General features: G+C 41.2%; 2 protein-coding genes across 3 annotated transcripts in view; one reads left to right on the top strand and one right to left on the bottom strand.

Annotated features, from left to right (window-relative positions):
* Positions 1 to 546: 546 nt before the first annotated feature.
* Positions 547 to 24,576, bottom strand: part of nkiras1 (NFKB inhibitor interacting Ras-like 1) — a 284,351-nt gene continuing 260,321 nt past the window's right edge. Inside the window, exons 1-4 of one of the 2 annotated variants that reach the window (XM_085792283.1) lie at positions 3,772 to 3,842; positions 3,362 to 3,471; positions 2,471 to 2,712; positions 547 to 933 (exon numbers count right to left, since the gene is read on the bottom strand). In XM_085792283.1, coding sequence (XP_085648409.1) covers positions 691 to 933; positions 2,471 to 2,712; positions 3,362 to 3,455 — 579 coding nt within the window. In that variant the 5' untranslated portion in view covers positions 3,456 to 3,471; positions 3,772 to 3,842 and the 3' untranslated portion in view covers positions 547 to 690. Of the gene's footprint in view, positions 934 to 2,470; positions 2,713 to 3,361; positions 3,472 to 3,771; positions 3,843 to 24,576 lie in introns of those variants that run through there. The other variant, XM_085792285.1, reaches the window with a different exon arrangement.
* On the top strand, positions 4,208 to 7,507 carry rpl15 (ribosomal protein L15). Its single transcript, XM_085792280.1, has 4 exons — positions 4,208 to 4,281; positions 5,198 to 5,379; positions 5,479 to 5,615; positions 7,150 to 7,507. The coding sequence occupies exons 2-4, from the start codon at positions 5,208 to 5,210 to the stop codon at positions 7,453 to 7,455; spliced, it is 615 nt and encodes a 204-aa protein (XP_085648406.1). The 5' UTR covers positions 4,208 to 4,281; positions 5,198 to 5,207; the 3' UTR covers positions 7,456 to 7,507.

Here is a 24,576-nt window from a genome sequence, read left to right as displayed (position 1 = left end):
TGAACACAGGACTGTGATTTGCCATTTTGAGCAGTTCAACGATTTTTGGAAAATACTTAAATAACACGTCCCCCAGAAAAGCAGAAGGTAGAAACTAAACAGTCGTGTCTGTGTTCAGTATGGAGCTGGTGTCAGGATGTATTCTAGTTTAGCACAGAGAGCGGAGGAAATAATATCATTAACACAATACAAAAAAAGATGATTCCATCATCAAAATATTGAATCAATAGCTACACTTTATTTTTGCACTCAGCTCTTCTGTGCAATATGTCCACTTACAGCCTGGGTTGCCAGATAGGACTATTGAGCATAGGTTTTAGTTCATGTGTAGACCCAAACTTGGCAACCTGAGTGTGATGTGATGATGAGAGAGAGCGGTTTACATAGAAACACACTGATCTTTCTATCCACCATTCAGCATGTAACTATGTCTAAAGATCACACTATGTTCATTAGAGTGGATTTAAAGGGCCCTCTGCTTCTTGTTCAACACATTCTGACTCCAGCTCTGTTCATACACACAGACACAATACTCATCTTCTAATCCCACATTTTAAAAAAAAAGAAAGCCAGTAAGCGTACTTCCCATAATGCTACATAACTCCTTCAAGAAGACGTTAACATTGCATATAAGCAATTAAAGGGCTACCCATGTTGTCCTCCTGGTTCTTCTATATGAAGTGAAAGCTCTCAGATGTCATTGGACGGCGTTCCCTTGCTCTTGCGTCCCGGCAGAGGGAAGGAGGATTTGCTCTGCGGCTGTGTGAGGCGGCTGGTCAGCTGGGTGAAGGGCTCGATGAGCGAGTTGCGCTCGGTGACGGTCACCTCCCACAGCTTCACCTTCTCGCCTCGCGCCCACTGCTGCGCCACCTCCTGGTCCACCTGACGACGCTCCCGCAGGTCCGTCTTGTTCCCCAGCACTACCACCGTCACCTGAGAGCACAACACACACACATGAACCCAATCCATATCTCATTTGCCAAAGACTTAAAGGGATAGTTCAGCTTTTTTGAAGTGAGGTTGTTGTATGAGCTACAAATGTAGCCTGGCTAACACCAGACCTTATCTCAATGAAGATTGAGATTCAGTCTGGAAACCACCTGTTCATTTTTTTGTATTTGAGGCATGGTTTATGAAAGCCCAGAGCTGTTTATTGGGCGCTACGAATGTCTATCAAATGTGTCTGTACAAGCTTATAGTTAATCGTATCAATCATACCCGATGACGTATGTAGAGCGACAGAAACCCAATGAGGAAAAAAACGCTAAACGTTGCTCTTTTTTCAAAATAAACCTGCGGTCTAAACTACTTAAAACACTTTCTAACGCTGCATCGAAAGGTAAAGTGTCTGCCGCCATGTTGGATCAACAAGCTATCAACAAAGTAGCCTCAGTCAGTACGTTTACATGCAGAGCTTAATCGAGCTATGCTCAAAATTCGGTTTTGGCGTAGGACTTCTGTCCTTGTCTCAATTTACATGCTACTGAGAAAATTGAATAACTGACGGGGTCCGCCCCCTCATGCGGCGTCACCAGTGGTTTCAGCGGGTTAATACGCCGCCTGTCCTGTTGACTTTTCTGTCACCTCGTAAAAAAGTCTGGGCCGGATTTGGACTGAAAATAGGATATGGGCTTCCTTTTTTCCTCTCACTCTCTCTCTCTTTTTTTAATAAAACACTCTTGCTGGTTGCACTGTGTGAAATGCATTGAATCGGCGCTGCCGCTGTTTTTTTTTCTTTACTTTGCCGGGTTCGGGCGGCTTCTCTGCTCCACTTTGTGCCGTCTCTACTGTTGTGGAGCATGCGCACATGCATTGTCCAGCTTCAGTCCGACTAAGGTGTATACATGATGGAGAAAATCGAATTCCAATCGCATTATCTGGGTGTCTTAATCAGAGTTCTCCAACTCCAACTTCAGTCGGACTAAGGTGTTTACATGCACTTCAGTTGTCCAGTTATAGTCGGATTAAGGCAATAATTAGTTTTTTTCAAGTGTCATGTAAACGCACAGACTGTGTCCTCATCATCTTGCTGCCCCCTCCCCCGTTCTGTGATTGGCTCCCTAGTTGAATTTGTAGCTCACACAACCCCACTTCAAAAAAGCTAAACTATCCCTTTAAAATGGCACATTATACACTTTCCTGTATCCTGCTGCGTTCAAATCAACTTGGAAGTCGGGAAAAAACAAGCTCCGAGTTGTAAAAAATGAACTGAACGGTGTCAGGGTTTGAATATCATAATCTAACTGAATATTGTTGCTGACCATGTTGATTCTCTTCGTGTGTGCACTACATCATCTTCTAGTTGCTTCCATCACCATCAGCTACAAGATGTTTCATGATTCTTTATTTATGTTCTATGTGGTGTGGACATTTGCTGGTGTGATATGCAGCAAACTGAATAAAAACGTTCTATGCAAGGAGATGACGGCACATATTTTGAATGGTGACGAATATTCTAAATGAGCTGCACCTCTTTTTTATCTCTGGATTTGTCTATTTCCTTCTTCAGGACGTCCACCTTCTTGAAAGACTCCAAGCTGTCAACGCTGTACACGAGTACGAAGCCGTCGGCCACTGAGTAGTAGTGCTTGGGTAGATCTTGTCCGTCGTGGAGGCCCTTAGTGTCATAGAGTCTGAGCTGCTCCTTCACACCACGGTCTGTTTCCACTGAGGCCACGTACACGTCCTCCTGCGTCTCGCTGGACTCAGAGCCTTCCACACACATGGCACAACAAATCAAAAAACAGACTTTCAGCTGAGTCGACTACAGCTATAAAACAATATCTGAGCCTTTAGTAGCGTTACCATAGGAAGCCCTGAACAGTATCATGAAATATGACTCTCTTCTGTAAATGAAAAACACACCAGCAGTAAATCAAGAGGTTGAATATGAATAGCCACATTAATTGGCCAGGGCTCCAGACTAACTTATTATAGAAAGATTAGTGACCCCTTACTTCAAATTTTAGGAGTACAAGCCCAAAATTTAGGAGCATAAATCAACTTACAAGGCAAATGTTCACATTTCCTTTTCATTCATGATCCTCACACCTGTATCCATTCTTTCTTTTCCCCCCCTGATAGTGGTAAATGTTGCTGATCGAAATAAAAACTGTAATGACGCACTCCAGATTTTTCAGTCGTCCCTTCCACATTTCACCAATGCAAAAATAATAAGGTAAATTTACTGGTTTCACATGTGCAAGTAGATAAAAAATTGCACTGACAGTGTCTGGCAGTCTGGAGCCCTGTTGGTCCTCTACATTTAAGACAGAGGTATCTCCTACGTTGACAGCATTAGATGACTCCATGTTTGACATGAACACACTGTTTTCTTGAGTAAATCCAGGCATTTTCTTACCTACAGTGTGATTTCCATACAGCAGCTGTTCCAAAATGGCAGTTTTTCCAACTGCTGTCTGGCCACATACTACCACTTTACAGCCTTTTCCCATTTTGAGCCCACAGAGCCTGACAACAAAATATTATATTGTTTAGTGTCGTCTGGTATATGTTAAGAATACTATAATACCATTTAGACCGGTAGTGGCCGGAAACAACAGTGAATGTATCCTCAGCAGTGGCTCAAAATGACAGCACTTTGTTATTTAACGTTAGCCTTTTTTAATAGTCCATCCATGGTTTAGCCTAGCGAGCTAACAACTCCTAGCTGTCACAACTCAGCCCTCGCCGTGTACTCTGACCACTAACAACCCACTACCACACAGTCTTACTTATGAAGGCGAACGGCACATTCGGTCAGGCTCTTACTTGAACTACGTCTATAATTATTTTTTATCAAGTATGAAACGTCAGAACCGGAGTATTCATTCTGCTCTGGTACCACTTCACACTTATCCTGTCACTGCGCATGCGTGAAGTGGGGCTTCAATAATACAATAATAATATATTTTAAATATTTTTTTAATTGAAAAATAATAAATAATACATTACACAATACAACACAAAACATTGTACATGCAATAATAAAACATTTTAACAGTTGTGCGTACTTTCACATGGAATTATTACTGAGTTTGTTACACAATAGATCACTAGAGGATCAATTAAATAATAAACCACTAATAAACTTACTTTTTTTTCTTTCAAATGTATTTAAAGTAATGTCGAAAGTGTGGAAACTGGAAATAAAACAATAATAAAAACAAACGTACGGTGGACTACATTTCCCATAAACCCGACAGAGGAAACGCGTCACCGCCGTTTTCATAAAGCATGCTGGGTACGTACGCTCTCTCTTTCCGGCTGGTACGCCATCATGTAAGCGAGATTTTCTATGCTTTAGTTCAAAACGCAATCCATAAAAATCATCTTTTATACAATTCATCTGTCTTTTCGAATCGGGTTGTTGGTTAAAGACTTAGTGTAGACACATATGAGTTGATTATTTTTTGACTTACATTGTTGAAAAGTTTAAAGATAGCCCTGTAAAGTGTAGCTGCGGTGTAGTCGGTCCGTCAGCCATCGTTACTGCCGGCCTCGGTAAAATACCAACGTGTCGTTACTGTGATGTGGTGTCGCTTAGGTAAAATTAATAATTGTAGCTTTTCAACCCAAAGTAAGCGGCACAATGCTACACACTATTGTGTCCACTCCAGCGACATTACAGTGGAGTGAGATGTGTTGGGCTACGGGGCTAACATTAGCATGCTAGCTAGAAACCCCAGTCTGCTTCCTAACACGCATGGACCACTGTATCATTTCACTTCTTTATGTTCTGGCCGTCTTTCTCTACGGCAGAGCCCATAGTCGAAATGCCTGACGTGTAGTAACCCTTGTTAAAAGGTTTCTAAGACGGAGTAATGGCTGTGTTAAAGCACTTGTACGGAATGGCTTCACTCCTGCAAGTGTAAGGAGCCCTGACCATGTGTGAAGGCAGAACAATCACATTGTGAATCACTTATTAGGAAAACAGCAGATTGAATAAAAATATGATCTAGCTGTGTTTTGTGTGTGTTGTACTTGCATTGCTAAAACCTGCTTCAGTATTTATGAAAATGTTGCTATTAGCAGTAGTGCAGTATCAATGGAGTTCAGGGCTAAGTGTACACACACTGGCTGCACTTTGCATAACAACTGTATTATTGATTTCTCAATTAAAAGCTTTCTATACCTCTGAGCTGAGAATTGATATCAATGATGTGCTCATTCATGACTGATGCTTTGTTTTCCACAGATAAGTCAACATGGGAGCATATAGGTATATGCAGGAGTTATGGCGCAAGAAGCAGTCCGATGTGATGCGCTTCCTGCTCCGTGTGCGCTGCTGGCAGTACCGTCAGCTGTCCAACCTCCACCGTGCCCCTAGACCCACCAGACCCGACAAGGCCCGCAGGCTGGGTTACAAGGCCAAGCAGGGTGAGTGGATGGATTCAACACCCGAAGAAGGCTGCAGGAATGATCGCTCGCCGTCTTTTCCTTGTTTTTCTGATCCCAGTTTGTTGTGTATTTGAACAGGCTACGTCATCTACCGCATCCGTGTGCGCCGTGGAGGCCGTAAACGCCCCGTGCCCAAGGGAGCCACCTATGGCAAGCCAGTGCACCACGGTGTGAACCAGATCAAGTTCGCCCGCAGCCTGCAGTCCACTGCTGAGGTACGTTCACCTTCACTGAGTAGTCTGCAGCTGAAAGGCCAGAGGAGAGGAGGAGTTATGTTTTTGCTGGTCTGACAATGTTGCAGATGAACTCTGGATGGGGATGCTCCCCCCTGCCTGAAGGAAATGCAAATGTAAACATGAGTGCCTAAGAGTACATTAGTGTCTCTCAAAAACTGCAAACACTGGGATGTCATTGGTGTTAGAAATTGTTATTAACGCAGTTTTTCACTGTAGCGTATGACACCAAATGACGGTGGCTGATTTAGTAATTAAAAGATGTTGAAGCATCCTAGAAACCATCCAAGACCATAATGCACTTGGCCACATAGTGTAGTCTGTAATCTCATTCTGTTGCAAAATTAGTTATACATCATATGGGTTTTTCATGCACCCTGTCCAGCTTACAGAAGTTGGCTCATGTTGGAGCACCTGGCCACTTGTTCCTCTGCTCTGTATTACACATATACTGGTTGGAGGATATTGATGGTAAACTGATCATGGGGCTGTGAACTTAGTTAGAGAAAACCTGGACGATGAAAACCATATCTTTAGACTTTTAGAAATAATTCAGCATTCAGCTGTAAAGTTAAATTCTGATTAATATTCTTTCATATCCATATATTTTAGGGGAGATTTAATAAGTGCTGTCCTGATTTTTTTTTTGTGTGTGCGCAAAGACTACATGAAGGTAGTGTGACATTACATTTATGTGGCTGCAGTTGTCTTTACACAAGGAAAGTTATTGCTCGGGCCACTCAGGAAAACAATGTGCCTGCAGCTCAAAAGTCCATGTATCAAAAAAAAAAGCTTGGTTCTGCAACTAACGCTTATTTTCATTATAGGTTACTAGTTTGGTCAACAAAATGTAAAAAAAAAAAGAAAATGTTAGTGTTTTCCCACAAACCAAAGAGATATTCAGATTGTCATAAAGGAACAAAGAAACCAGAAATATTCACACTGAAGAAGCTGAAATCAGAGAATTTTGACTTTTTTTCTTAAACTACTCAAAACCGATTATTCTATTATCAAAACAGTTGATGATTAATTGAATAGATTATTTTGCGATTAATGGATGAATTGTTGCAGCTCTACTTGGTTCTTGTTGGTTGAGCATGTTGTTGGATGAGATTTGCAAGTTTTAGCTCCCAGGATGCTGGATGCCTCATTGTGATATATTGGCTTTCACCTGTGACACTATGAACAAACTGGCTCCTATGAATATGATTTTCACTTTGATTTGAGATCAAATCTACACATTGCACACTGTAGATGAGATGTGCACCTGAAGGTTTGTCCTACTTGGTAGTCAACGTGCTTCAACAGGAAGCTGGATTTGCCACTGTTGTTCTGTCCTTGTAGTGACAGACCTGCAGGTTTGGTGTACGGTGTGTGTGCACTCTGCTGGGGACACATCTGAAGAATTACTGGGTAGTGAAATTGAAATGTCTTTGCTGCCACTGGGAGCCGCCAAAGCACAAAGTATCTCTTGCAAGTTGACTCACATCTGTGTTTTTATCCATTAATCTTCCAGGAGCGTGCTGGCCGTCACTGCGGAGCCCTGCGAGTGCTCGGCTCCTACTGGGTGGGCGAGGACTCGACCTACAAGTTCTTCGAGGTGATTCTGGTCGACATCTTCCACAAGGCCGTCAGACGCAACCCAGACACCCAATGGATCACAAAGGCTGTGCACAAGCACAGAGAGATGCGTGGCCTGACATCTGCAGGAAAGAAGAGCCGCGGCCTGGGCAAGGGCCACAAGTTCCACCTGACCATTGGTGGCTCTCGCCGCGCTGCCTGGAAGAGACGCAACACCCTGCAGCTGCACCGTTATCGTTAGAGCACGTCACACATCTGTACATTAAAAAAATAAACAGCCCTTTTTATGGTGACAGTACTGTCTGGTGTCTCTTTCTGTTTCAAACACTTGATATATCCTCATTTGAATAAGTCTGAATAACCTTTTTCCTAACCTTTTGTAATGGACTATGAGATGAGCTTTTTGGCCACAGCACATTAGGACTTGAATGAAGGCGGTGGGGGTTAGCAGTCTTGGCTCTCGGGAAGAAGGTTATGAGTTCAAAAGTGGTCTTAGCCATTTTGGGTTATCCATGTATAATCAGTCTATCAGTATTGTGACATGAGCATCTGATCTCTCAACACATTGAGTTTGGTTTGTTACGGCCTCATGAATGTTCAAACCCACTGGCTCAATGAGGTCTCAACATCTAAAAGATGCCACACAAGGTTTTAGAAATTTGCAACAAGATTCTCTTTATTGGGGAAAAAGAAGCACTTGGGAAGAAAACACAAAAGATGGTTAACCAAAGGAGATGGAGACCCTGGCCCAAAAGAACAAAAGCGGCGTAAGCACCAGGCCAGCCAGCAGCTTCCCCACTGAACTAAGAAAAACCAAATTTAACCTAAAACCAAAGCAGCACCAACATCTCCCTGTCTGGCCACACCTAACAGTTTAGTAGAATAATGGACACAGTTTTTTCAGTTACAAGCACTGGTCCAAGCTGAGGTCACATTGTTGAAACTTGAGTGAGTAAACAAAAGTCCACGTGGTTCATACACTGAGTGACCACAGCTACCAGAATTTATGAACTCCACCACCTGCACAACATTAAACCTTTGCAACAACACTTTTAAAAAAAAACACAATGAAAACAGTATGATGGGGAAGACATCCAGGCTGAGGTTGGTAGAGGGAGGAAGACCAAGAGCTGTGGTGTCTGATGAGATCAAAGCCACAATTATTGACCATGCAGTGAGTCATGGACTGTCCTTCAGAGAGGCTGGGTGAACGGTGAAACCAACAGTTGCATCAATAATGACAATCTTCCAGCAAAACAACCAGTAAGACATGCATCCCACAATTATTGAACTACACTTTACAGTACAGTACATTGTTTTCTGTTGGCATTTTTGAAATATATTATTTTAGGATACATAGTTTGCTTTCTACAGGAGGGAGAGGCTGACCAGGAAACTGCTCACATTGATGTGGTCATAGCAAACAACGCCATAAAACTGAGAGAAATTCAGGCCCGAGTGTCGACAGCTGTGGACACCGTCAGCACAACAACAATTGTCAAGAGTCCTTGAAAAACACAAAATAAGGCTGACGCAGTTGTACACAGTAGGCCTACCTTTTGAAAGAGGTGGAGAATAGACTCCAGATAAAAACTGACTCAATACAAAATCCTCAATAGGGTCTATTTTACCCCAGCAAAGTAACAGACGATGGCCCTGATACCATCTGGGGCTGGACATGTAACTCCAGCCGAGGCCACATAGTGCATATGTTTTTTAGATCGTAGAAAAAATTAGCGACAACCTGGGAACTTTGATAACTATTAACCCAGGTTTGTGTCTCCTAAATGTTACTAAAGATATCAATGTTAGGGTCAAACACTTGAAATGGCTAAAAGTTGCCATAATATTGAGTAATATTGTGAGGTAATATTGAGACACTGGAAGGACAGTGAACCTCCAATTTATCAAGAATGGTTTAACACTCTGGCGGTCATTCACAAGATAAATAATAATCTGGACACTTTCTCAGAAATCTGGGAACCCTTCCTGACACATTCCAGGTAAACCAATACAGAGTAGCACCTAGCTGTTTTCATATTATATTATTTTATTTACTTATTTATTTATTTTACAGCCTAGTGGTTCAGACAGGTGGAACTGGTTCAGGTTAGGGTGGGGTGGGGGGGCGTTAAAGTAAAGCATTGTCTCCTTTATGACTTAAAACTCATCTAATAGTGATCTCTGCATTATGCATATAGATCCATATGGAGTTTTTATCTTCTTATGTTTATTATTACTACATATGTATTTTCTAGCTCATTCCACTTTGATTTTATTTAATCTGTTGTTATTATTATTATTATTATTATTATTATTACTACACTATTTTCATTTTATTTATTATCTTCTCCTATCCCTGGTTTACCTGCTTTTGTGTTGAATATCTATTCCATAATATTTTTTATGTAATCTTTTATTATAATATCAGATGCACACAATTATTGTCATATCATTTGATTTGTCATTGCTTTTAAAGGAAACAATAAAATAATTATGAATGCAAAAGAGGAGATGGAGAATGTGTGAGAGAACTCTGCTATTACTGTAATATACAGGTTAGACGTCTGTTCATCCAGAGTCAGACATATATAACTATGCGTAGTGTGCTGTACTTAAACTGGCAGTATTGTCAATCACTATGCAAAGATGTAGAGATAATAAATGATAATGAAGTAAATTGCTGCATTACTGATTCATTCATATCACAATAATTTAGCACACTCAAAGTGCAACTTTTAAGATTACATTTAATGCTCTCTGTAGTTAGTATGTAGTTCAGTGTGTTAGGAGTGGCGGCGTTTGCTTGCTGTTGTCAGTGTTGTGATGAATGAGCTTATTCTGAGACATGAGGTGTTTAGTTGGTGAGAAGCAGGTTTGTGTGAGATGAAGTGTTTAGCTGAGATGTAGGCTGTAAGTGATGCAGACTGTTGCTTTAGAACTGATCAATTTTTGTTAGCAATTGAAAAAACTGTAAGTTGGCAATTCCCAGTTTTAATTTTGCGTAATTCAAATTACCGTATATCAACTCAGTGGTGTCCAGGTTGTAGGTAGATGTTTGTTGTCAACCATCACTAGGTGGATTTGTGACCATGACCTTAGTGGTTTTCACTGCAGTGTTTTGTTTTGAATCGTTCTTGTACACCTCTGCTGCTACCTATGACTAGTTCCACTGACATTTACAAGTCTAACAAAACAAGCAGATAGAGATTTGAACACCTGGGCAGCATCAAAAACAGGTCAGGTTGTGGTTCACACTGAAATACAGAACATTCATAAAGTCATCTGACCCCGTCAAACTTCAGCCCCCAGTAAGGATGATGTTTTCATGAGATATTAGTGTGGGGGTTTTTCCTTTAAATTTCATCATGAGACTACAACACCAATGAGAAAATGAAGTGTATTGTTCTGATTACTACAGCGGCTTCTATTTGCTGTTAGCCAGCTACAGTATATCTCTTATGATAGAAATACTGTATCAAAGTAACAGAGAGAGTGAGTAGTGGGGTCCAGTGGGTTTGATTTGTACAATACATCTTCCATCCATCCGGTTTGATGGAAATTGGGATAGAAAACATAAGCTTTACAAGAATTGTGCTCGTACTACTCTGTTGCTGCTTACTAGTTCCACTTGGCATTTACAAAGTAAAACAAAATAACTCAAGAGATGTTTTTTCTTCATTCATTTTAGCATTTCCTCTTTCAAAACTCTGCTGCAATGAAAAGATTTACTCCATTAAGATATAAATGCCAAAGAGATAAAGTTAAGGAGACACATATTCAATCTGACCAAACACTTAAAGGAACCTCATATAAATACACAACTGGACTGTTAATAATCTCACTGTGCACACTTGTAACTAAAGAGATTTGTCAAAACCAAACTCCAGCTCTTGCCTGTGACTTGTCACACAGTTGTTTCCAATCATCACACATTTCGAGCGCAGTAATCTTCACATGAACTGTAGTCTGGGGCCGTTGACTCGCTGTTTTGGGAAGGAAACGGATCCAGGGCGAGAGAGACAGACCTTTCCTTCAAAATAAAAGCACCAAGCTAATAAAATGCGGTAAAACTCTTTAATTTAAGGAATATAATTTACAAGAAAGTCCCCGAGGCATTAAGTTAACATTTCACTTTTATTGTATTACAAGCATCTGTTTATTTTATAAGTTTTATGTTGGTGAACAACACTTTTATTTTGGTGAATTTGGTGATTTCGGTATCCGCTACAGACAGGAACCAGAATGCAGACTAATTCAGAGGTAACGAACACCAGGCTCTTCGCTTGTCTGAAGAGCCTGGTGATGCGAGGCTACATGAACTGAGTTGTGTTGGTGAAATGACGCTCTCTGATTGGCTCTAAAAAAAAAGCTACCACACCTATTTCCTCACTATCTAATCCCCCTCCAGGCATTTCATAGCACCGCCACTTAAAGAAACCCAATCTGGAGCCTTTGTTCTTTGTAATATGTGACCTACTTGCAAACCTGCCATCTCTTATAAGGTGCTACAAGGGGGCTGGAGCTATTATATTATCACTATGGTGATGGATAATAGCTTCAATGCAGGAGCAGCACTGAGGCTGCTTCACACAGCTGTCTATGGTGATTATCATGATGTGTGACACGCCTCTGGCACCAGCGCCACAGCCTCCAGACACCTACACCTTGAGCTGTGGTCGCCTATAGGGACAAAAACCCTTTGCAATAAAGAATAGTTGTTGCTGGCTGAACGGAGGAAACGCTGCACTCACTCAATCTCTAGTGAAGGTGTCTGGGAGAGGTGTAATCTTAGACATGTCTTGCTGTGAGGTTTTTAAGACCTTTGTCACTACATGTGATGTGACACTGGTCCTGCTATCGGCTCTGTGAACTCTATGGCAAACACTGTGTCTTTATTGTCAGCAAATCCTTTGCAAAGAGTGCAGGAGCAGCAGAGTATTTCTGGAGTAACCTGTCCTTCACAGTTGAATGAGCTTTCATGGCATCTGAGAAGCTGAAGATAAATGCTAAGTACATGCTTCAAGATTTAAGTCACCTATAAGGTATCGCCAAATAGAGAGAAAATGGTTCATTACTTTCTCCAATATGTTGGATAGAATTTGCATATGAATTGCATACGTTCTTCCACCTGTTGGTTTGTTACAGAAGAGAATAGGCTTTATGCACAGCTGCACTACTTCCTAAAACAAGCCCCAGTTTGTTTCCTGTCTTACATCTTATTTATTTATTTGTTTATTTCGGGCATGTCAATTAAATCATCATCATCACACTTCATCTTAGTTCAAATAATAATAATACAATACAATACAATAATACAATATATTATTGAACAAACTGATTAATCCAGGTGTCTGACCATTATTGTGACTACTGAGGTCAGAGTCAGACACACCTGGATTAATCAGTTTGTCCAATAATGTAAGACAGGAAACAAAGGAGCTTGTTTTAGGAAGTAGTGGAGCTGTGCATAAGGCCTCTTAGGGCCACTGTGAAAAAAAAGTAAATTCTGACTTTTTGAAACTCAGAATTCTAAGGAAAAAAAAGTCAGAACTCACTATTTTTCCCACAGTGGCCCTCTTTTGCAGGTTTGTTGACTTAACACACTTAACATTTTTACTTTTTATTCCAGGGGCAGGAGCAGCAGACATCCTCAATGCAGTGTAAAGATACTCTCTTGTACATTTGCCTTTTCTACTCATGTTTGGTTTTCTACTTCATTTTTTTCATTGTACATAAAAAACCAATAAATTATTTTTTTAAATGAAAAAACAAAACAAAAAAAACCCACACATTTTTACATCTTTATTAGAAAACCCATGTTTGTGTCTTTTCTAAGTGTTCCAGCTGGAACAGAGGGGGCAGCAGTTTGCTCGGACTGAAGCCAGCTCTGAAACAAAAGCAAGAATCCTACTAGCACAGGTTCACGCTCAATATGTTCTACAGTCACGGTGGTATCCACGAGATGTTCCAATTCAAGTTATTCTGCATGAAGTGACTGGAAGGAGAGATTATTGTTCTATGGGAGCTGGGATGGCCTTCATCACTTCACTGTACGTCACTATTATATTATTAGAATCTAAAGACCGGCATTGTGCTCTTAAAGGTTAAAAGCTTCTTTCTTGTGTTAATCTCAAAAGATTTTTTTTTTTCCTGTTACACAGTGGTGGATTACTTTCATTCTTTTGAAGGCACACCAACAGCATATGGGGACAGGAAGTACAAAAATCAATGTATATTGATGTGTTATGTACCAAGGTAGGAGTTAGAGAGCTTGTTGTGGCGGTGGAATAACAGATACCATGGTGACGTAGCCTACAGTATCACAGGCAGAAGGAGTAATGCAGACATTTCTCTCCTTATACCAAACCTGATCGGTGCCATGATTCAGCGTCATGAATATTTTCATGGGGAGCAGCTGTTTGAACCTGTTCCTCCCACGACTGACTGTAGGATGCATATTTTCCAGCAGGTGGTGAAACGTTCTGGATGGATCTTTAACTTCTCAACACCTGATATGCAATCCATGATTCCTCCTAAACACATCTGTCCTGTTTAACACGAACAAGTCATGAGGCTGTATTGTAAAGAGCCAAGTACACCTACAGCATGTCCATATGTTTTTATTTTAATGGAAGAAAAACAGTTATTGGACCAGATGAATGGATGAATGGTTGTCTCTTAATTATTCATGAGGGTGTTGTGGGCACAACATCAAACAAACCAATCACAGTGCTATGGTCAGTCCGTCACTGACCTGTGCTACCCACTTAGTTGATATGATCTTTGAATTGTAGCTTCAATCCAAAGAGTTTCCCTCCTTTTTATATGTAGAGCTATTTAAATGAATAATTTAATTAACATTTATTTAACAATTCTGCCATCACTGGGCTCAACTCACAATTCACCACATTCACACTTGGAAGCTGCCCAGTGCAGCAGTGGTCTAATCTGTGGATTATTTGATATTATGCTTATGCTAAACCCCCAAACAAACATTGACTCAACAAAATATAGCTTTAAAACCAACCAGTTGTTTACGTGAACCTCCTTATTGAAGCATTGACATTCACATAGCAGTGAACAGTGACAAATGTTTGTATTAGATCATTAATAATAGGAGATAACTTTGCAAACACACCAGCACTTGAGTGGACACTGTTTTAAATGAGAAGATTCAGTTTTATATGGTACAGATATCTGTAATTCAGTATTGCCTTGTAGTCAAAAAGAACATTTCAGATATCCACAGCTACGTTCTTCCTAGGACAAATGACGTCACTTTTGCCATTCATGTGTATGGGGTTTGTCATTACAGATATCTACAATTCAGTTGCAGATATCCGCTATGTGAATTACGGATCTGTAACTGAATTATGACTAGTACTAATTCGAATTTGAGATATCTACAATTTGATTCTGAACGATCATAATTACAGTTCAAGATATATTTAATTCACCTCAATTAAAGATATCTACATGTCCCTTTTCAGATATCTTAAATTAGGTTTTGACTAGGTGAAATGATGTTGTAGATATCTGTAAATGGAATTATGACTAGTCAAAATGATGTCGATGATATCTCAAACTGGAATTAGGAATAGTCGTAATTCAGTTACAGATATCCATAATTCACATAGCGGATATCTGCAACTGAATTGTAGATATCGGTAATGACTAATGGCAAAAGTGACATCATTTGTCCTAGGAAGAACTTAGTTGTGGATATCTGAAATGACTATTGTGGATAGGAAGAATATAGTTGTGGATATCTGAAATGTTCTTTTTGACGAGGCAAAAATGAATTACAGATATCTTGAATTAAAAATCCAACTATTCAAAATGTAATTACGACTAGTCAGAAAGACGTTGTTGATATCTACAATGGTAATTCCTGAAAGCCAAACTTAGCTTTTAAATGTCAAATCCGCTTGCCATACTTTAATGTTGAGAGGTTTTCAAGCTGTCATCCCCCACCCCCACTAAATTCTTTCTGGGTTAACATGACACTGAAATGTGTCTCCCCTCTCTATCTCCAAACAGCAGGCAGGAATTGGCCAAAGGTTCAGAGCAGACAGAGCCTCAGCCCCAGCTAGTGTTTCCTCTCAATGCTGAAACCTTTTAGGAGTAACCAATCCCACGCACTACCATCCCGTTCTCCACTTTCCTTCTTTTGGATCTTTACAGACCAGGTCAGGAGTTACTGCTGCCCCACAGACTCACTTATGTAGCAGACAATAGCTGGGGGGTAACGTGAGAGATGACCGTTGTTTTCCCTCCACCCCTCCATGTTCTCAGTTGACCTGCTCAGGGAAATGCTATTTTAGCCAAGGTCCTGGAATATGTTGTCACCGTGACCCACTTAATTGTTGTAGTAGTTGACATAGCATAAAGAAATAAAATCCAAAGGAGAGCAGAGACGATGAGCAAGTGAACACCACGACACTGCTCATCAACAGGCTCCTATGTACTGTACCATCCCTACAGTCAAGCATGGTGTCGGCGGTGGCTGCATCCTGCCATTTGGATTGGATGCAGAAATGAGGTCTACCATGGTGAGAGAACATGATGTGTTCAATACATCAGGGCCAGGAATCAAGGCATTCTGGCTCCATTTAGTGCCGTGATAGAATTATGCACTGACACTGACATGGACTGTTCGAATACAGAATGAGCATCCCTGTCTTCATGCATGTAGCAACATAAATTGTCACTACTGTTATAAAGCTAGTCAAGTTGGATAAAGCTAGTAGCAGCCTGCTGATCCAATTTCCTTCAATCGCAAACTATTCATTCCATTTAGTGAGTCTTCAAACTAAATGCAGATTTGACTGATTTTGCAACTTTTATTATTTATCATTATTTTTTATCTGAAGCTAATGATGGTGAAAAGCAAAACAAAAACCTTACAATATTTCTGTCTTTGAGTGTGTGTGTTTATATGAATTATTTTTTCCTCAAGCAGGTGCACAAACTGTTGTCTCTGTGGTTTATTTGAGCATAACAAATGGTGCACCATTGCAGTGCACTAATTTGTTATGCTCAAACCATAAAATGTCATCTGATTCTTCTCTCAACAACAACATGTGGGGTGACAATCAGCCTTCTAGATGGTGAATGTAAAAGATCGAGTGTCCAAGAGCTGAGGTGAATATCAGTATTTTTGTGTGTGTACCTTAATAATAATAATAATAAACTTTATTTCTATAGCACCTTTCAAAACCAAGGTTACAAGGTGCTTCACAAAATACAAATACAATATCATTGAAACAATAAAGCAATTAAAACATCATACAGAAAAACAGTAAACAGGCATAAGATAAAATAGTGGAAATGGATAAGACAATAGAGAAAAAAAAAAAAAAAGCATTAAGATTATTACACAAATGCCAGTCGGTACATGTGAGTTTTTAAAAGCTTTTTAAAATGATGCACAGACTCAGCTGATCTGATGCCGAAGGGGAGCTTGTTCCACAGCAATGGAGCTAAAACAGAAAAAGCACGATCTCCCTTAGTCCTGAGTTTTGAACGTGGGACAGCTAGCAACATCTGATTTTCAGATCTGAGGGATCTTGATGCTACATACGGGGTTAGGAGTTCTGAGATGTACAGTGGAGCTAGACCATGAAGGGATTTGTAAGTGATTAAGAGGATTTTGAACCGAATTCTGTAATGGACAGGGAGCCAGTGTAAAGTTGCGAGGACTGGGGTGATGTGTTCACTGCGTCGGGTGTTTGTGAGTAGTCTTGCCGCCGTATTTTGTACCAACTGTAATCTGTTAATTGCTGCATCATTTAGGCAGGTGAACAAGGAATTACAGTAGTCCAGGCGGGAAAAGATGAGGGTGTGGATGAGCTGTTCGAGTATGTTTCTGGGGAGCATTGGTTTGACTTTGGCGATGTTTCTAATTTGTATGTAGCAGGACTGAACAAGGCTTTTAATGTGCTGGTTGAAGTTGAGTTGCTGGTCAAATATGACTCCCAAGTTCCGAGCTGACTGTGTCGTGTTAACTGTTAGTGGTCCAAGGTGAGGGGAGATACTGCTGGAGATATGATCAGGGCCAATAACCAGGACTTCAGTTTTATCTGTATTGAGTTGTAGGAAATTGGAGGCCATCCAGTCCTTAATGGCAGTGAGGCAGCTGTGTAGAGAGTCCAATTTACTGTGGTTTTCCGGGCGGAGTGAGACATACAGCTGGGAATCGTCAGCATAACAGTGGTATGACACGGGGTGAAATGGCGGATGATATGTCCAAGGGGCAACATATATAAACTGAACAGAATAGGGCCAAGGACTGAGCCCTGCGGGACCCCGCATGACATGACAGCTGTTGAGGAACTGAAGTTGTCTACAGTGACTCTGAATACCCTGTCTGACAAATAGGAAGAAAACCAGTTAAATGCAGTCCCGTCTATGCCAACCATGTTTTTGAGTCTATTGAGAAGAATTGTGTGATCTACTGTATCAAATGCTGCGCTCAAGTCCAATAAAATGAGGACAGTGATGTTTCCAGAATCTGCACTCATCAGGATGTCATTTGTTACCCTTAATAAAGCTGTTTCTGTGCTATGGTTCTTTCTAAAACCAGACTGAAATTTGTCAAATATATTGTTTCCTTCCATTTTTTCTAGGAGTTGCTTAGCGACCACTTTTTCAACAATTTTTGAGATTACAGGTAATTTGGAAATGGGACGATAGTTGTGGGGAAGTGCTGGATCCAGACCGGGTTTCTTGAGAAGGGGCTGAATACAAGCCTGCTTAAAGTAGTCTGGGACTAATCCAGATAGAAGGGATTCATTTACAATCCTGAGAAGACAGGGGGCGATGACTCCAAAAACCTCTTTAAAAAACTTAGAGGGAAAAATGTCTGATTTACAGGAAGTGAGGTTAGTGCTGGCCACAATGTCAACCAGGTCTCTGTGGGTAATGGGAGTGAATTCTTCTAGCAGATGGATGGTTGAGGGTTCTGATATGAGTGGAGGTGAGCTTGCTGGAGTAATTGATGTCTTGATGTTTTCTATCTTTTCAATAAAATATTTCAGAAATGTTTCACAGTATTCTGCAGAGGTGGCACAGACAGTAGCTGGGGTGGGGTTTATTAGACTATTAATGGTGCTGAAGAGAACTCTTGGGTTGTGTTTTTTTGTAGCAACTAAGTTGGAAAAGTATGAGAGTCTTTCCCTTTTTACCAGTGAGTTAAATGAAACTAATAGCTCCTTCATATAGAGTCTATGAACTTGAAGTCTGGTTTTCCTCCATTTGCGTTCCTCTCTTCTACATTCTCTTTTTAGTCTTCTAATATTATCATTTATCCAGGGCTTTGGATTGGAGGGGCGACAAGATCTTGGTTTCATAGGGGCTATTTGGTCCAGAGTTTTCAGACACATGGTATTGAACTGATTAACCATGTCATTTACATTATTGCACTGAGTAAGACAATCTTGAGCACTGAAAATAGCATCAAAGTCTGCAGCTGAGTTGCTATTCAAACCACGGGTATATACTGTTTGCTTTGGACAAAAACTTGTAGAACTGCAGTTTATATCAAATAAAATCATTTTATGGTCTGAGATAAAGTCCCTAAGAAGCAAAGAATTTATGTCCAGCCCTAGAGTAAAAACTAAATCAAGTGTGTGGCCCCGTTCATGTGTAGGAGATGAAACATGCTGTCTTAGATTAAAAGATTCACAAATGGTTAAAAATTCTAATGTAAAATGGTTGTCTGGATTGTCAACATGGATGTTGAAATCGCCAGCCAATAAAATGTGATCATAACTAAGAACAGCAGAGGAGATGAAATCAGAAAATTCCGCAAGAAACTGACTATTTGGTTTAGGGGGACGATAGATGATGATACAGCACAGAGGGATCTCCAGATTAATTTTAAACATTAATACCTCAAAGCTGGAAGGTTTCTCCACTGCGACAAATGTGCACTTTAAGTGATTCTTGTAAACAACTGCAAGTCCACCTCCCCTACCACTAAGCCTAGGGGAGTTGAGGAAGGTGTAATTGGACGGGCATAGCTCGGAAAAAGCACTTATATCACCATTTCTAAGCCATGTCTCTGTTAAAAAAAGAAAGTCCATGTCACTTGTTGAAATATAATCATTCAGGACAAAAGTTTTATTAGAAAGGGATCTTACATTTAAGAGAGCACAACTAACTGGGGAGGTGACTTTATGTTCTGTTTTTCCACATGATTTTAGTGGATGAAGATTTGCAGGATTTACTCCCTTGCTCAAAGCCTTTGCTTTAGTAAATATGGGGTATGCTGTCCAGTTCTGATTTCTATTGCTAATGTAAACAGGAATAGGGAGATGCTGAATAGTTAGGACATCATCCCGCCGCAAGGGGGAGGAAGGAAAGTCAGGTGTGGGAAAGTCAAGTGTAGGGGCGGAACCCTCTGTCTCTAAGTTGTTGTTCTGGTGACGTCACTTACTGACGGACGAGGGGGCACAAGCATGTTGAACAGCGTGACGGATGTTGTCAGTTAGCACCCTGCTGCCTAGCCTGGAAGGGTGAATTCCGTCAGTACTGTAAAAGACGGCGCGGTTCCAGAACAAGTTAAAATTATCAATAAAACTAAGCCCACTTAGGGCGCAGGTGGACTGGAGCCAGGTACTGAGGCTGAGGAGCCTGGTGAAGCGCGATGCGCCACGGCAGAAGGAGGGGAGGGGCCCGGAGATAAACACAGACTTCCCGCAGCTGCTCAGCAAGTTAAAAAGTTCTTTGAAGTGCTTCTTCGTTATCTCAGACTGGAGGAGGGAAGTGTCATTAAATCCCAGATGGATCACCAGTTTTTCAACTGAGGCTGGGAGTGAGACTAGCAACTCTGGGAGATTTTTGAGGAGATTTGGGACAGTGGAACCTGGGAAGCAATGTGTGACTGCGTTAAAAAAGCGGATGTTTCTAATGATGGAGTCTCCAATTATTGCAGTAGTTGGGGGAAAAAGCGGACGAGCAGGCGAGGATGAAGGTGAGAGTTTACCGGACAACAACTTGTTGCTGGCCGGGGGCATCTTCACTGAATCGCGGAGAGGAAAACTGCTAGAATGACGGCGCACTGCATCCTTCAGAAGTTTATGGCGGGCAGAGGAGGTTGCGGTGCGGGATGGAGGTTTCACTCTGGAGCCATCAGCTGTACGGTCTCCATCAGCAGCCGGCAGAGGAGCAGGTGCTGCTGACTGGAGGACTGGAAACTCATCAGTCGAGAGGATGTCATACGGGTTTGAGGTGCTTATTTGGGAAGACGGAGCTGTGTTCGCAACTATTTTGCGGCTACGTGTGGTCACCTCAGACCAAGGAGCCTCACGGTTGGGGGTTGAGGATGGTGGACGTGGACAGGCAGTAGCTGGGTCCCATACAACGGTGTCATTTCCAGCGATTGACTGGTTTGCTTTATTCAGAAAAAAGCTGGACAGCATGGGGAGTCTAGTAGCGAAACCAGACAGCTGCAGCTCCTTCCGCTCCAGCTCTGAGGAAAGATGTTTTATATCCTCCTTAAGGTCAGCGATCTTCTTATAGGCCTTTTGCAGGAGGGCACCGTCTCCACAGCGATCCGGAGGGACCCCAGATGTGGCAGAAGCTGAAGCCATCGTGGATTCTGAAACAGGGAAGAGAACAACAGCCAGCGGGCGCCAGAAGGAAGAGTACGGAGCACAGAGAAGTCCGGTGTAAAGCAGTCAGGTGGACGGAATAAAAACGTACACGCATGGGCTCCGTCCAGGAGCCCACAGCAGTGATATGGCAGCTACAGTCCAGGGAAGAAGTCAGAAGACCTACCGCCGAGGGCCCAGGAAGGGCCCGCTGCTGATGGATGTCTCAGGTAAATCTCTGCTTTCCAATGCGCTGTCAGCCGGCGTAGTAGTGCACTCTTGTTGCTCCCACTTTTTGTTGGTCTTCTTTAAGTTGAAGTAACTTCTGTCTTAGGCCGAATTGTCCATGGGGGAATTTATTCAAATGTCGGTGGGCTGTTTAGACAAACGGTGACGAGAGAACCCAGGAAAAAGGGAGTAGGAAGTAAAAACCCGGCGTAGCTCTATAGGGCTTTCGGCTTAATGGCGGTGTGCCGCGGTGGGCTGCACAAACTCAGTTAAAATACAGCGATCGGATGCTTCGATCATTAGAAGCAACAGCCCGTTAAAAAGAGATACTGTTTAAAATGAGTAACGTGGATTTAAAACAACTCAAAAACAATAAAAAACAAGTTTAAAATGGGTTTTTCTAAGGGCTGATCTGGGCTAACAAGGAGAGGTAGACGCCACACACTCTCGCGAGAAATCGAGGCTAACGCTCTGTACACATCTGACCTTGTGGCCTTAATTTTAGTCTTGTGTGTGTCCTGGGTGTTAAAGGTGTTTTTTCTGTTTATACTCGGTCACAGGTGGAATGCCCATAGGGCTGCCCGAGGGTACCACACTCATGGATTGATTTTCTGCCTGGGTCTGCAGCTGGCCTGACCCAACTCAGGTCAGACTGGTGCTGAGGGCAGATAAAACTTGCGTGCATAATAACATACACCTGTGGACAAAAGTGGTAGTATTTTTGCCGGAATGAAGACTGCATTTCCCATGAGCTATAACGCGTATTGTCGTGAAGACGCTCATCTGGCTGGCGGAGTGCCGTAAATCACCTGACCACACTGCCTCCCGAAGGTTTAGAGTTGCACTACTTAGAAATAGCTTATCTTCCCACCGATGGTCTCATTTATTGTTATAGGTCATACAGAGACATCAGCAGAAACCAGAAGCTTCTCCAGTTAAAAGTTATTTGTAGTTGCTTTAAATGACTGTTGATTATACACGTGCAGCAGCACAATGGAGAACGAACCCGAAAACATACGCATGGTTTATACGTCCCGACTATGTTTCACGCGTTGCGTAGGTATGACCAAGTGTACCGTGCTCAAGCACACCTCTCCCAACCGGACTGGGCCAGGGAAGTGTACCGTACTTATAATCCGACTTCAGGGGGCAAATGTGCTTGGGCATAGTTCAATTGCCTAGTGTTAGAGTGCCCTAAGTTACAACCTAATGGTCTTAGGATGACAACACACAAACAATTGCAATTTTTCTTATATTGTTGAACACAGCCAAATATTCACAGTGCTGGTGACAGATGTCATGAAATCCCCTCTGGGTGTTCCTGATAGATTGCATTCACATGAGGTCAAACTGACCTTGACCTGTGACCACCACACTGCAATTAGCTCATTCTTAAGTCAAATGAAGATTTGTGCCAAATTTGAAAGGAATCACTGAGATGGACAAGCATAAAAACTGCTACAGCAGCAACTAGCATGTAAATGTAATAGTGTAGGGCTAAGACAGTTTGGCTCCATTTTTGACACTTCTTTGTGCCCAAATCTGCAATCAATATTAAACAACATTTAATATATCAAATCTAATTCATTATTTACTTTAAATTATATTATTAACCCTTTTGATCTGCTTATAAATTGTTTTTATTCTGTTTTATGTGCATCTAGATGACTAAATATTTACTAAAAAGAGGTAATGTGTGAGTAGCTGTTTGTTGCATGCAGTAGTAGTTGCATGCAACAAACAGCAAGTGGCTGTTTGAATCTAGAACAATAAAAGGCATAAACTAGAGATATTTTCATTGTCATGTTGTGTTAATAAATTAAGGTCAACTTTAGGGGTTAGTAATTTTCTCTCTAGTGTGCTTTAATGTGTTGTGCTTCAAATTGAGGTCACATGGAAAAAAACTGACGACAGGCTTTGTGTGTTTCACTGGTCATGTCATGTTTTGACAAACAAATCTACCAAGAGAAGTGTTTACATTGTTTCATGAGCAGTTCAGGATTCTTGGCTGCAAAGAACACAATATGGACTTTAACTATTGTCAAATATAAAGCTTTTTATTTGCTAGCATTTACACTCAACTTCATGAAGTGTAAGTTTTCTAAAACAACGCTGACATATTTTCAAAGAAAAACGAATACATCATTATAGCTTCTGCGCAGCGATGGGTCGGGTAGGGGCTATTTTTTGGAAAATTTAGGCAAATTCTGAGCAACAAACAGGAGAATAGGAAGACAAGCCAGTTGACCTTATAATGTTCATTAGTTGAGTCTTGACCATTGACCATTGTCTATCGCACTGAGCTAACTGGCAGTTCAACAGTGGCTTCACAAATTGAGTAAGTCATTCACTGTCGTGCAGGCAGATTTGAAACCACTGTAAAAAACAAAAACAAAAAACAGTTTTTGAGGTAAGATTCTGATATGTTTTTGTCAACATCTTCTACCATGACTAAAATTTTGTACATTTGTTTCACGAAGACTATGTGGTATTTTGATGTATTCTCATTATCACCCATGTTGGGTCTTGAACCCACATCGTCTGGCACCAAGAACCAGCTCCTAACTCACTGAGCAGTTTTTGAGATAAAATTCTGATATTTACCAAACTTCATCAACCTTGACTCCAAAATATTGTCAATTTTTTTTCAGGAAGATTGAAAATGTATTTAGCAAGAATTGGATGGTATATGTTTACAGTAATATTTACAGTCGAACATTTTCATGCACTGTAGGCTCAATCTTTGATAAATCAAAAATCTGAGAAACAAGTTTTGTTGAGGACAGTCTGGAGATGGTCTCCAGCAAGTTTGGTGACAATTGAGCAAAAATTGTGGGAGGAGATGGGTATAAGTTTTACACTCTTTTTGAGTGATGGACTTAATAATTTGTAATGCGTTTAAGTGGATAAAGGTTTCAGCAGTATTGGGGCTACATTTTGGTGAAAGTTGCAGAACTGTAGCATGTACTGTTGATTTGGAGGGGCACATGTCCTTGGAGTTGAGTAAATCTGGCATGGGGTCGGACATTTCTGTAGAGTTTGGTGAGTTTTCGCGCATGGGAAGCAGGATTTCCTCGGAAGAAGAAGAATTCCTGGCAGCTTAGCTGCCCGCCCGGACCCTAAAAAACATGGAGGTCAAATGACTTGGGCTCATGCTTCCTCCAGTGTCATGTTTTAACTCTTAAAAGCCATAGTGGTAAATTGGAGCCACTGCATGTCTTCAACATGTTTAAATTTTCCATAGCAGTAACAATGTTAGTATTTCCATTCAAAAGGACAGTCTAAAAACCCCAAGTTAAGTTACAAGGAATTACTGGTTAAAGCCCTATCAGATGTCTTTGGCTCAAATCTGGAATTAAGCCACACTCAGACAGCATATGCATTTGTTAAGCTGAAGGGGAGACAGTTTTAGACTACATTTATACGGAAACGATCTGAACAGAAAACGCAAAAGGGGCGTTGCACGCTTAGACAAGCGTTTTTGGGGTGGAAATCCGTGTGCCTACGGTGACGCAAAAGTCAGTGTAATTCAATGC

Source organism: Trachurus japonicus, chromosome 11 (assembly GCF_045865225.1).
Source record: "Trachurus japonicus isolate A0001 chromosome 11, Traja_1.0".
Lineage (NCBI taxonomy): Eukaryota > Metazoa > Chordata > Actinopteri > Carangiformes > Carangidae > Trachurus > Trachurus japonicus.
The sequence above is the reverse complement of the archived record's forward strand: the minus strand, read 5'-3'. Positions and strand labels throughout refer to the sequence as shown.

Excerpts from the sequence above, each read along its gene's own strand:
- rpl15 (XM_085792280.1), top strand. The coding sequence starts at position 5,208 with ATGGGAGCATATAGGTATATGCAGGAGTTATGGCGCAAGAAGCAGTCC. Across the intron at positions 5,380-5,478 it reads GGGTTACAAGGCCAAGCAGG|GCTACGTCATCTACCGCATC; the intron begins GTGAGTGGATGG and ends GTATTTGAACAG. Across the intron at positions 5,616-7,149 it reads GCCTGCAGTCCACTGCTGAG|GAGCGTGCTGGCCGTCACTG; the intron begins GTACGTTCACCT and ends TTAATCTTCCAG.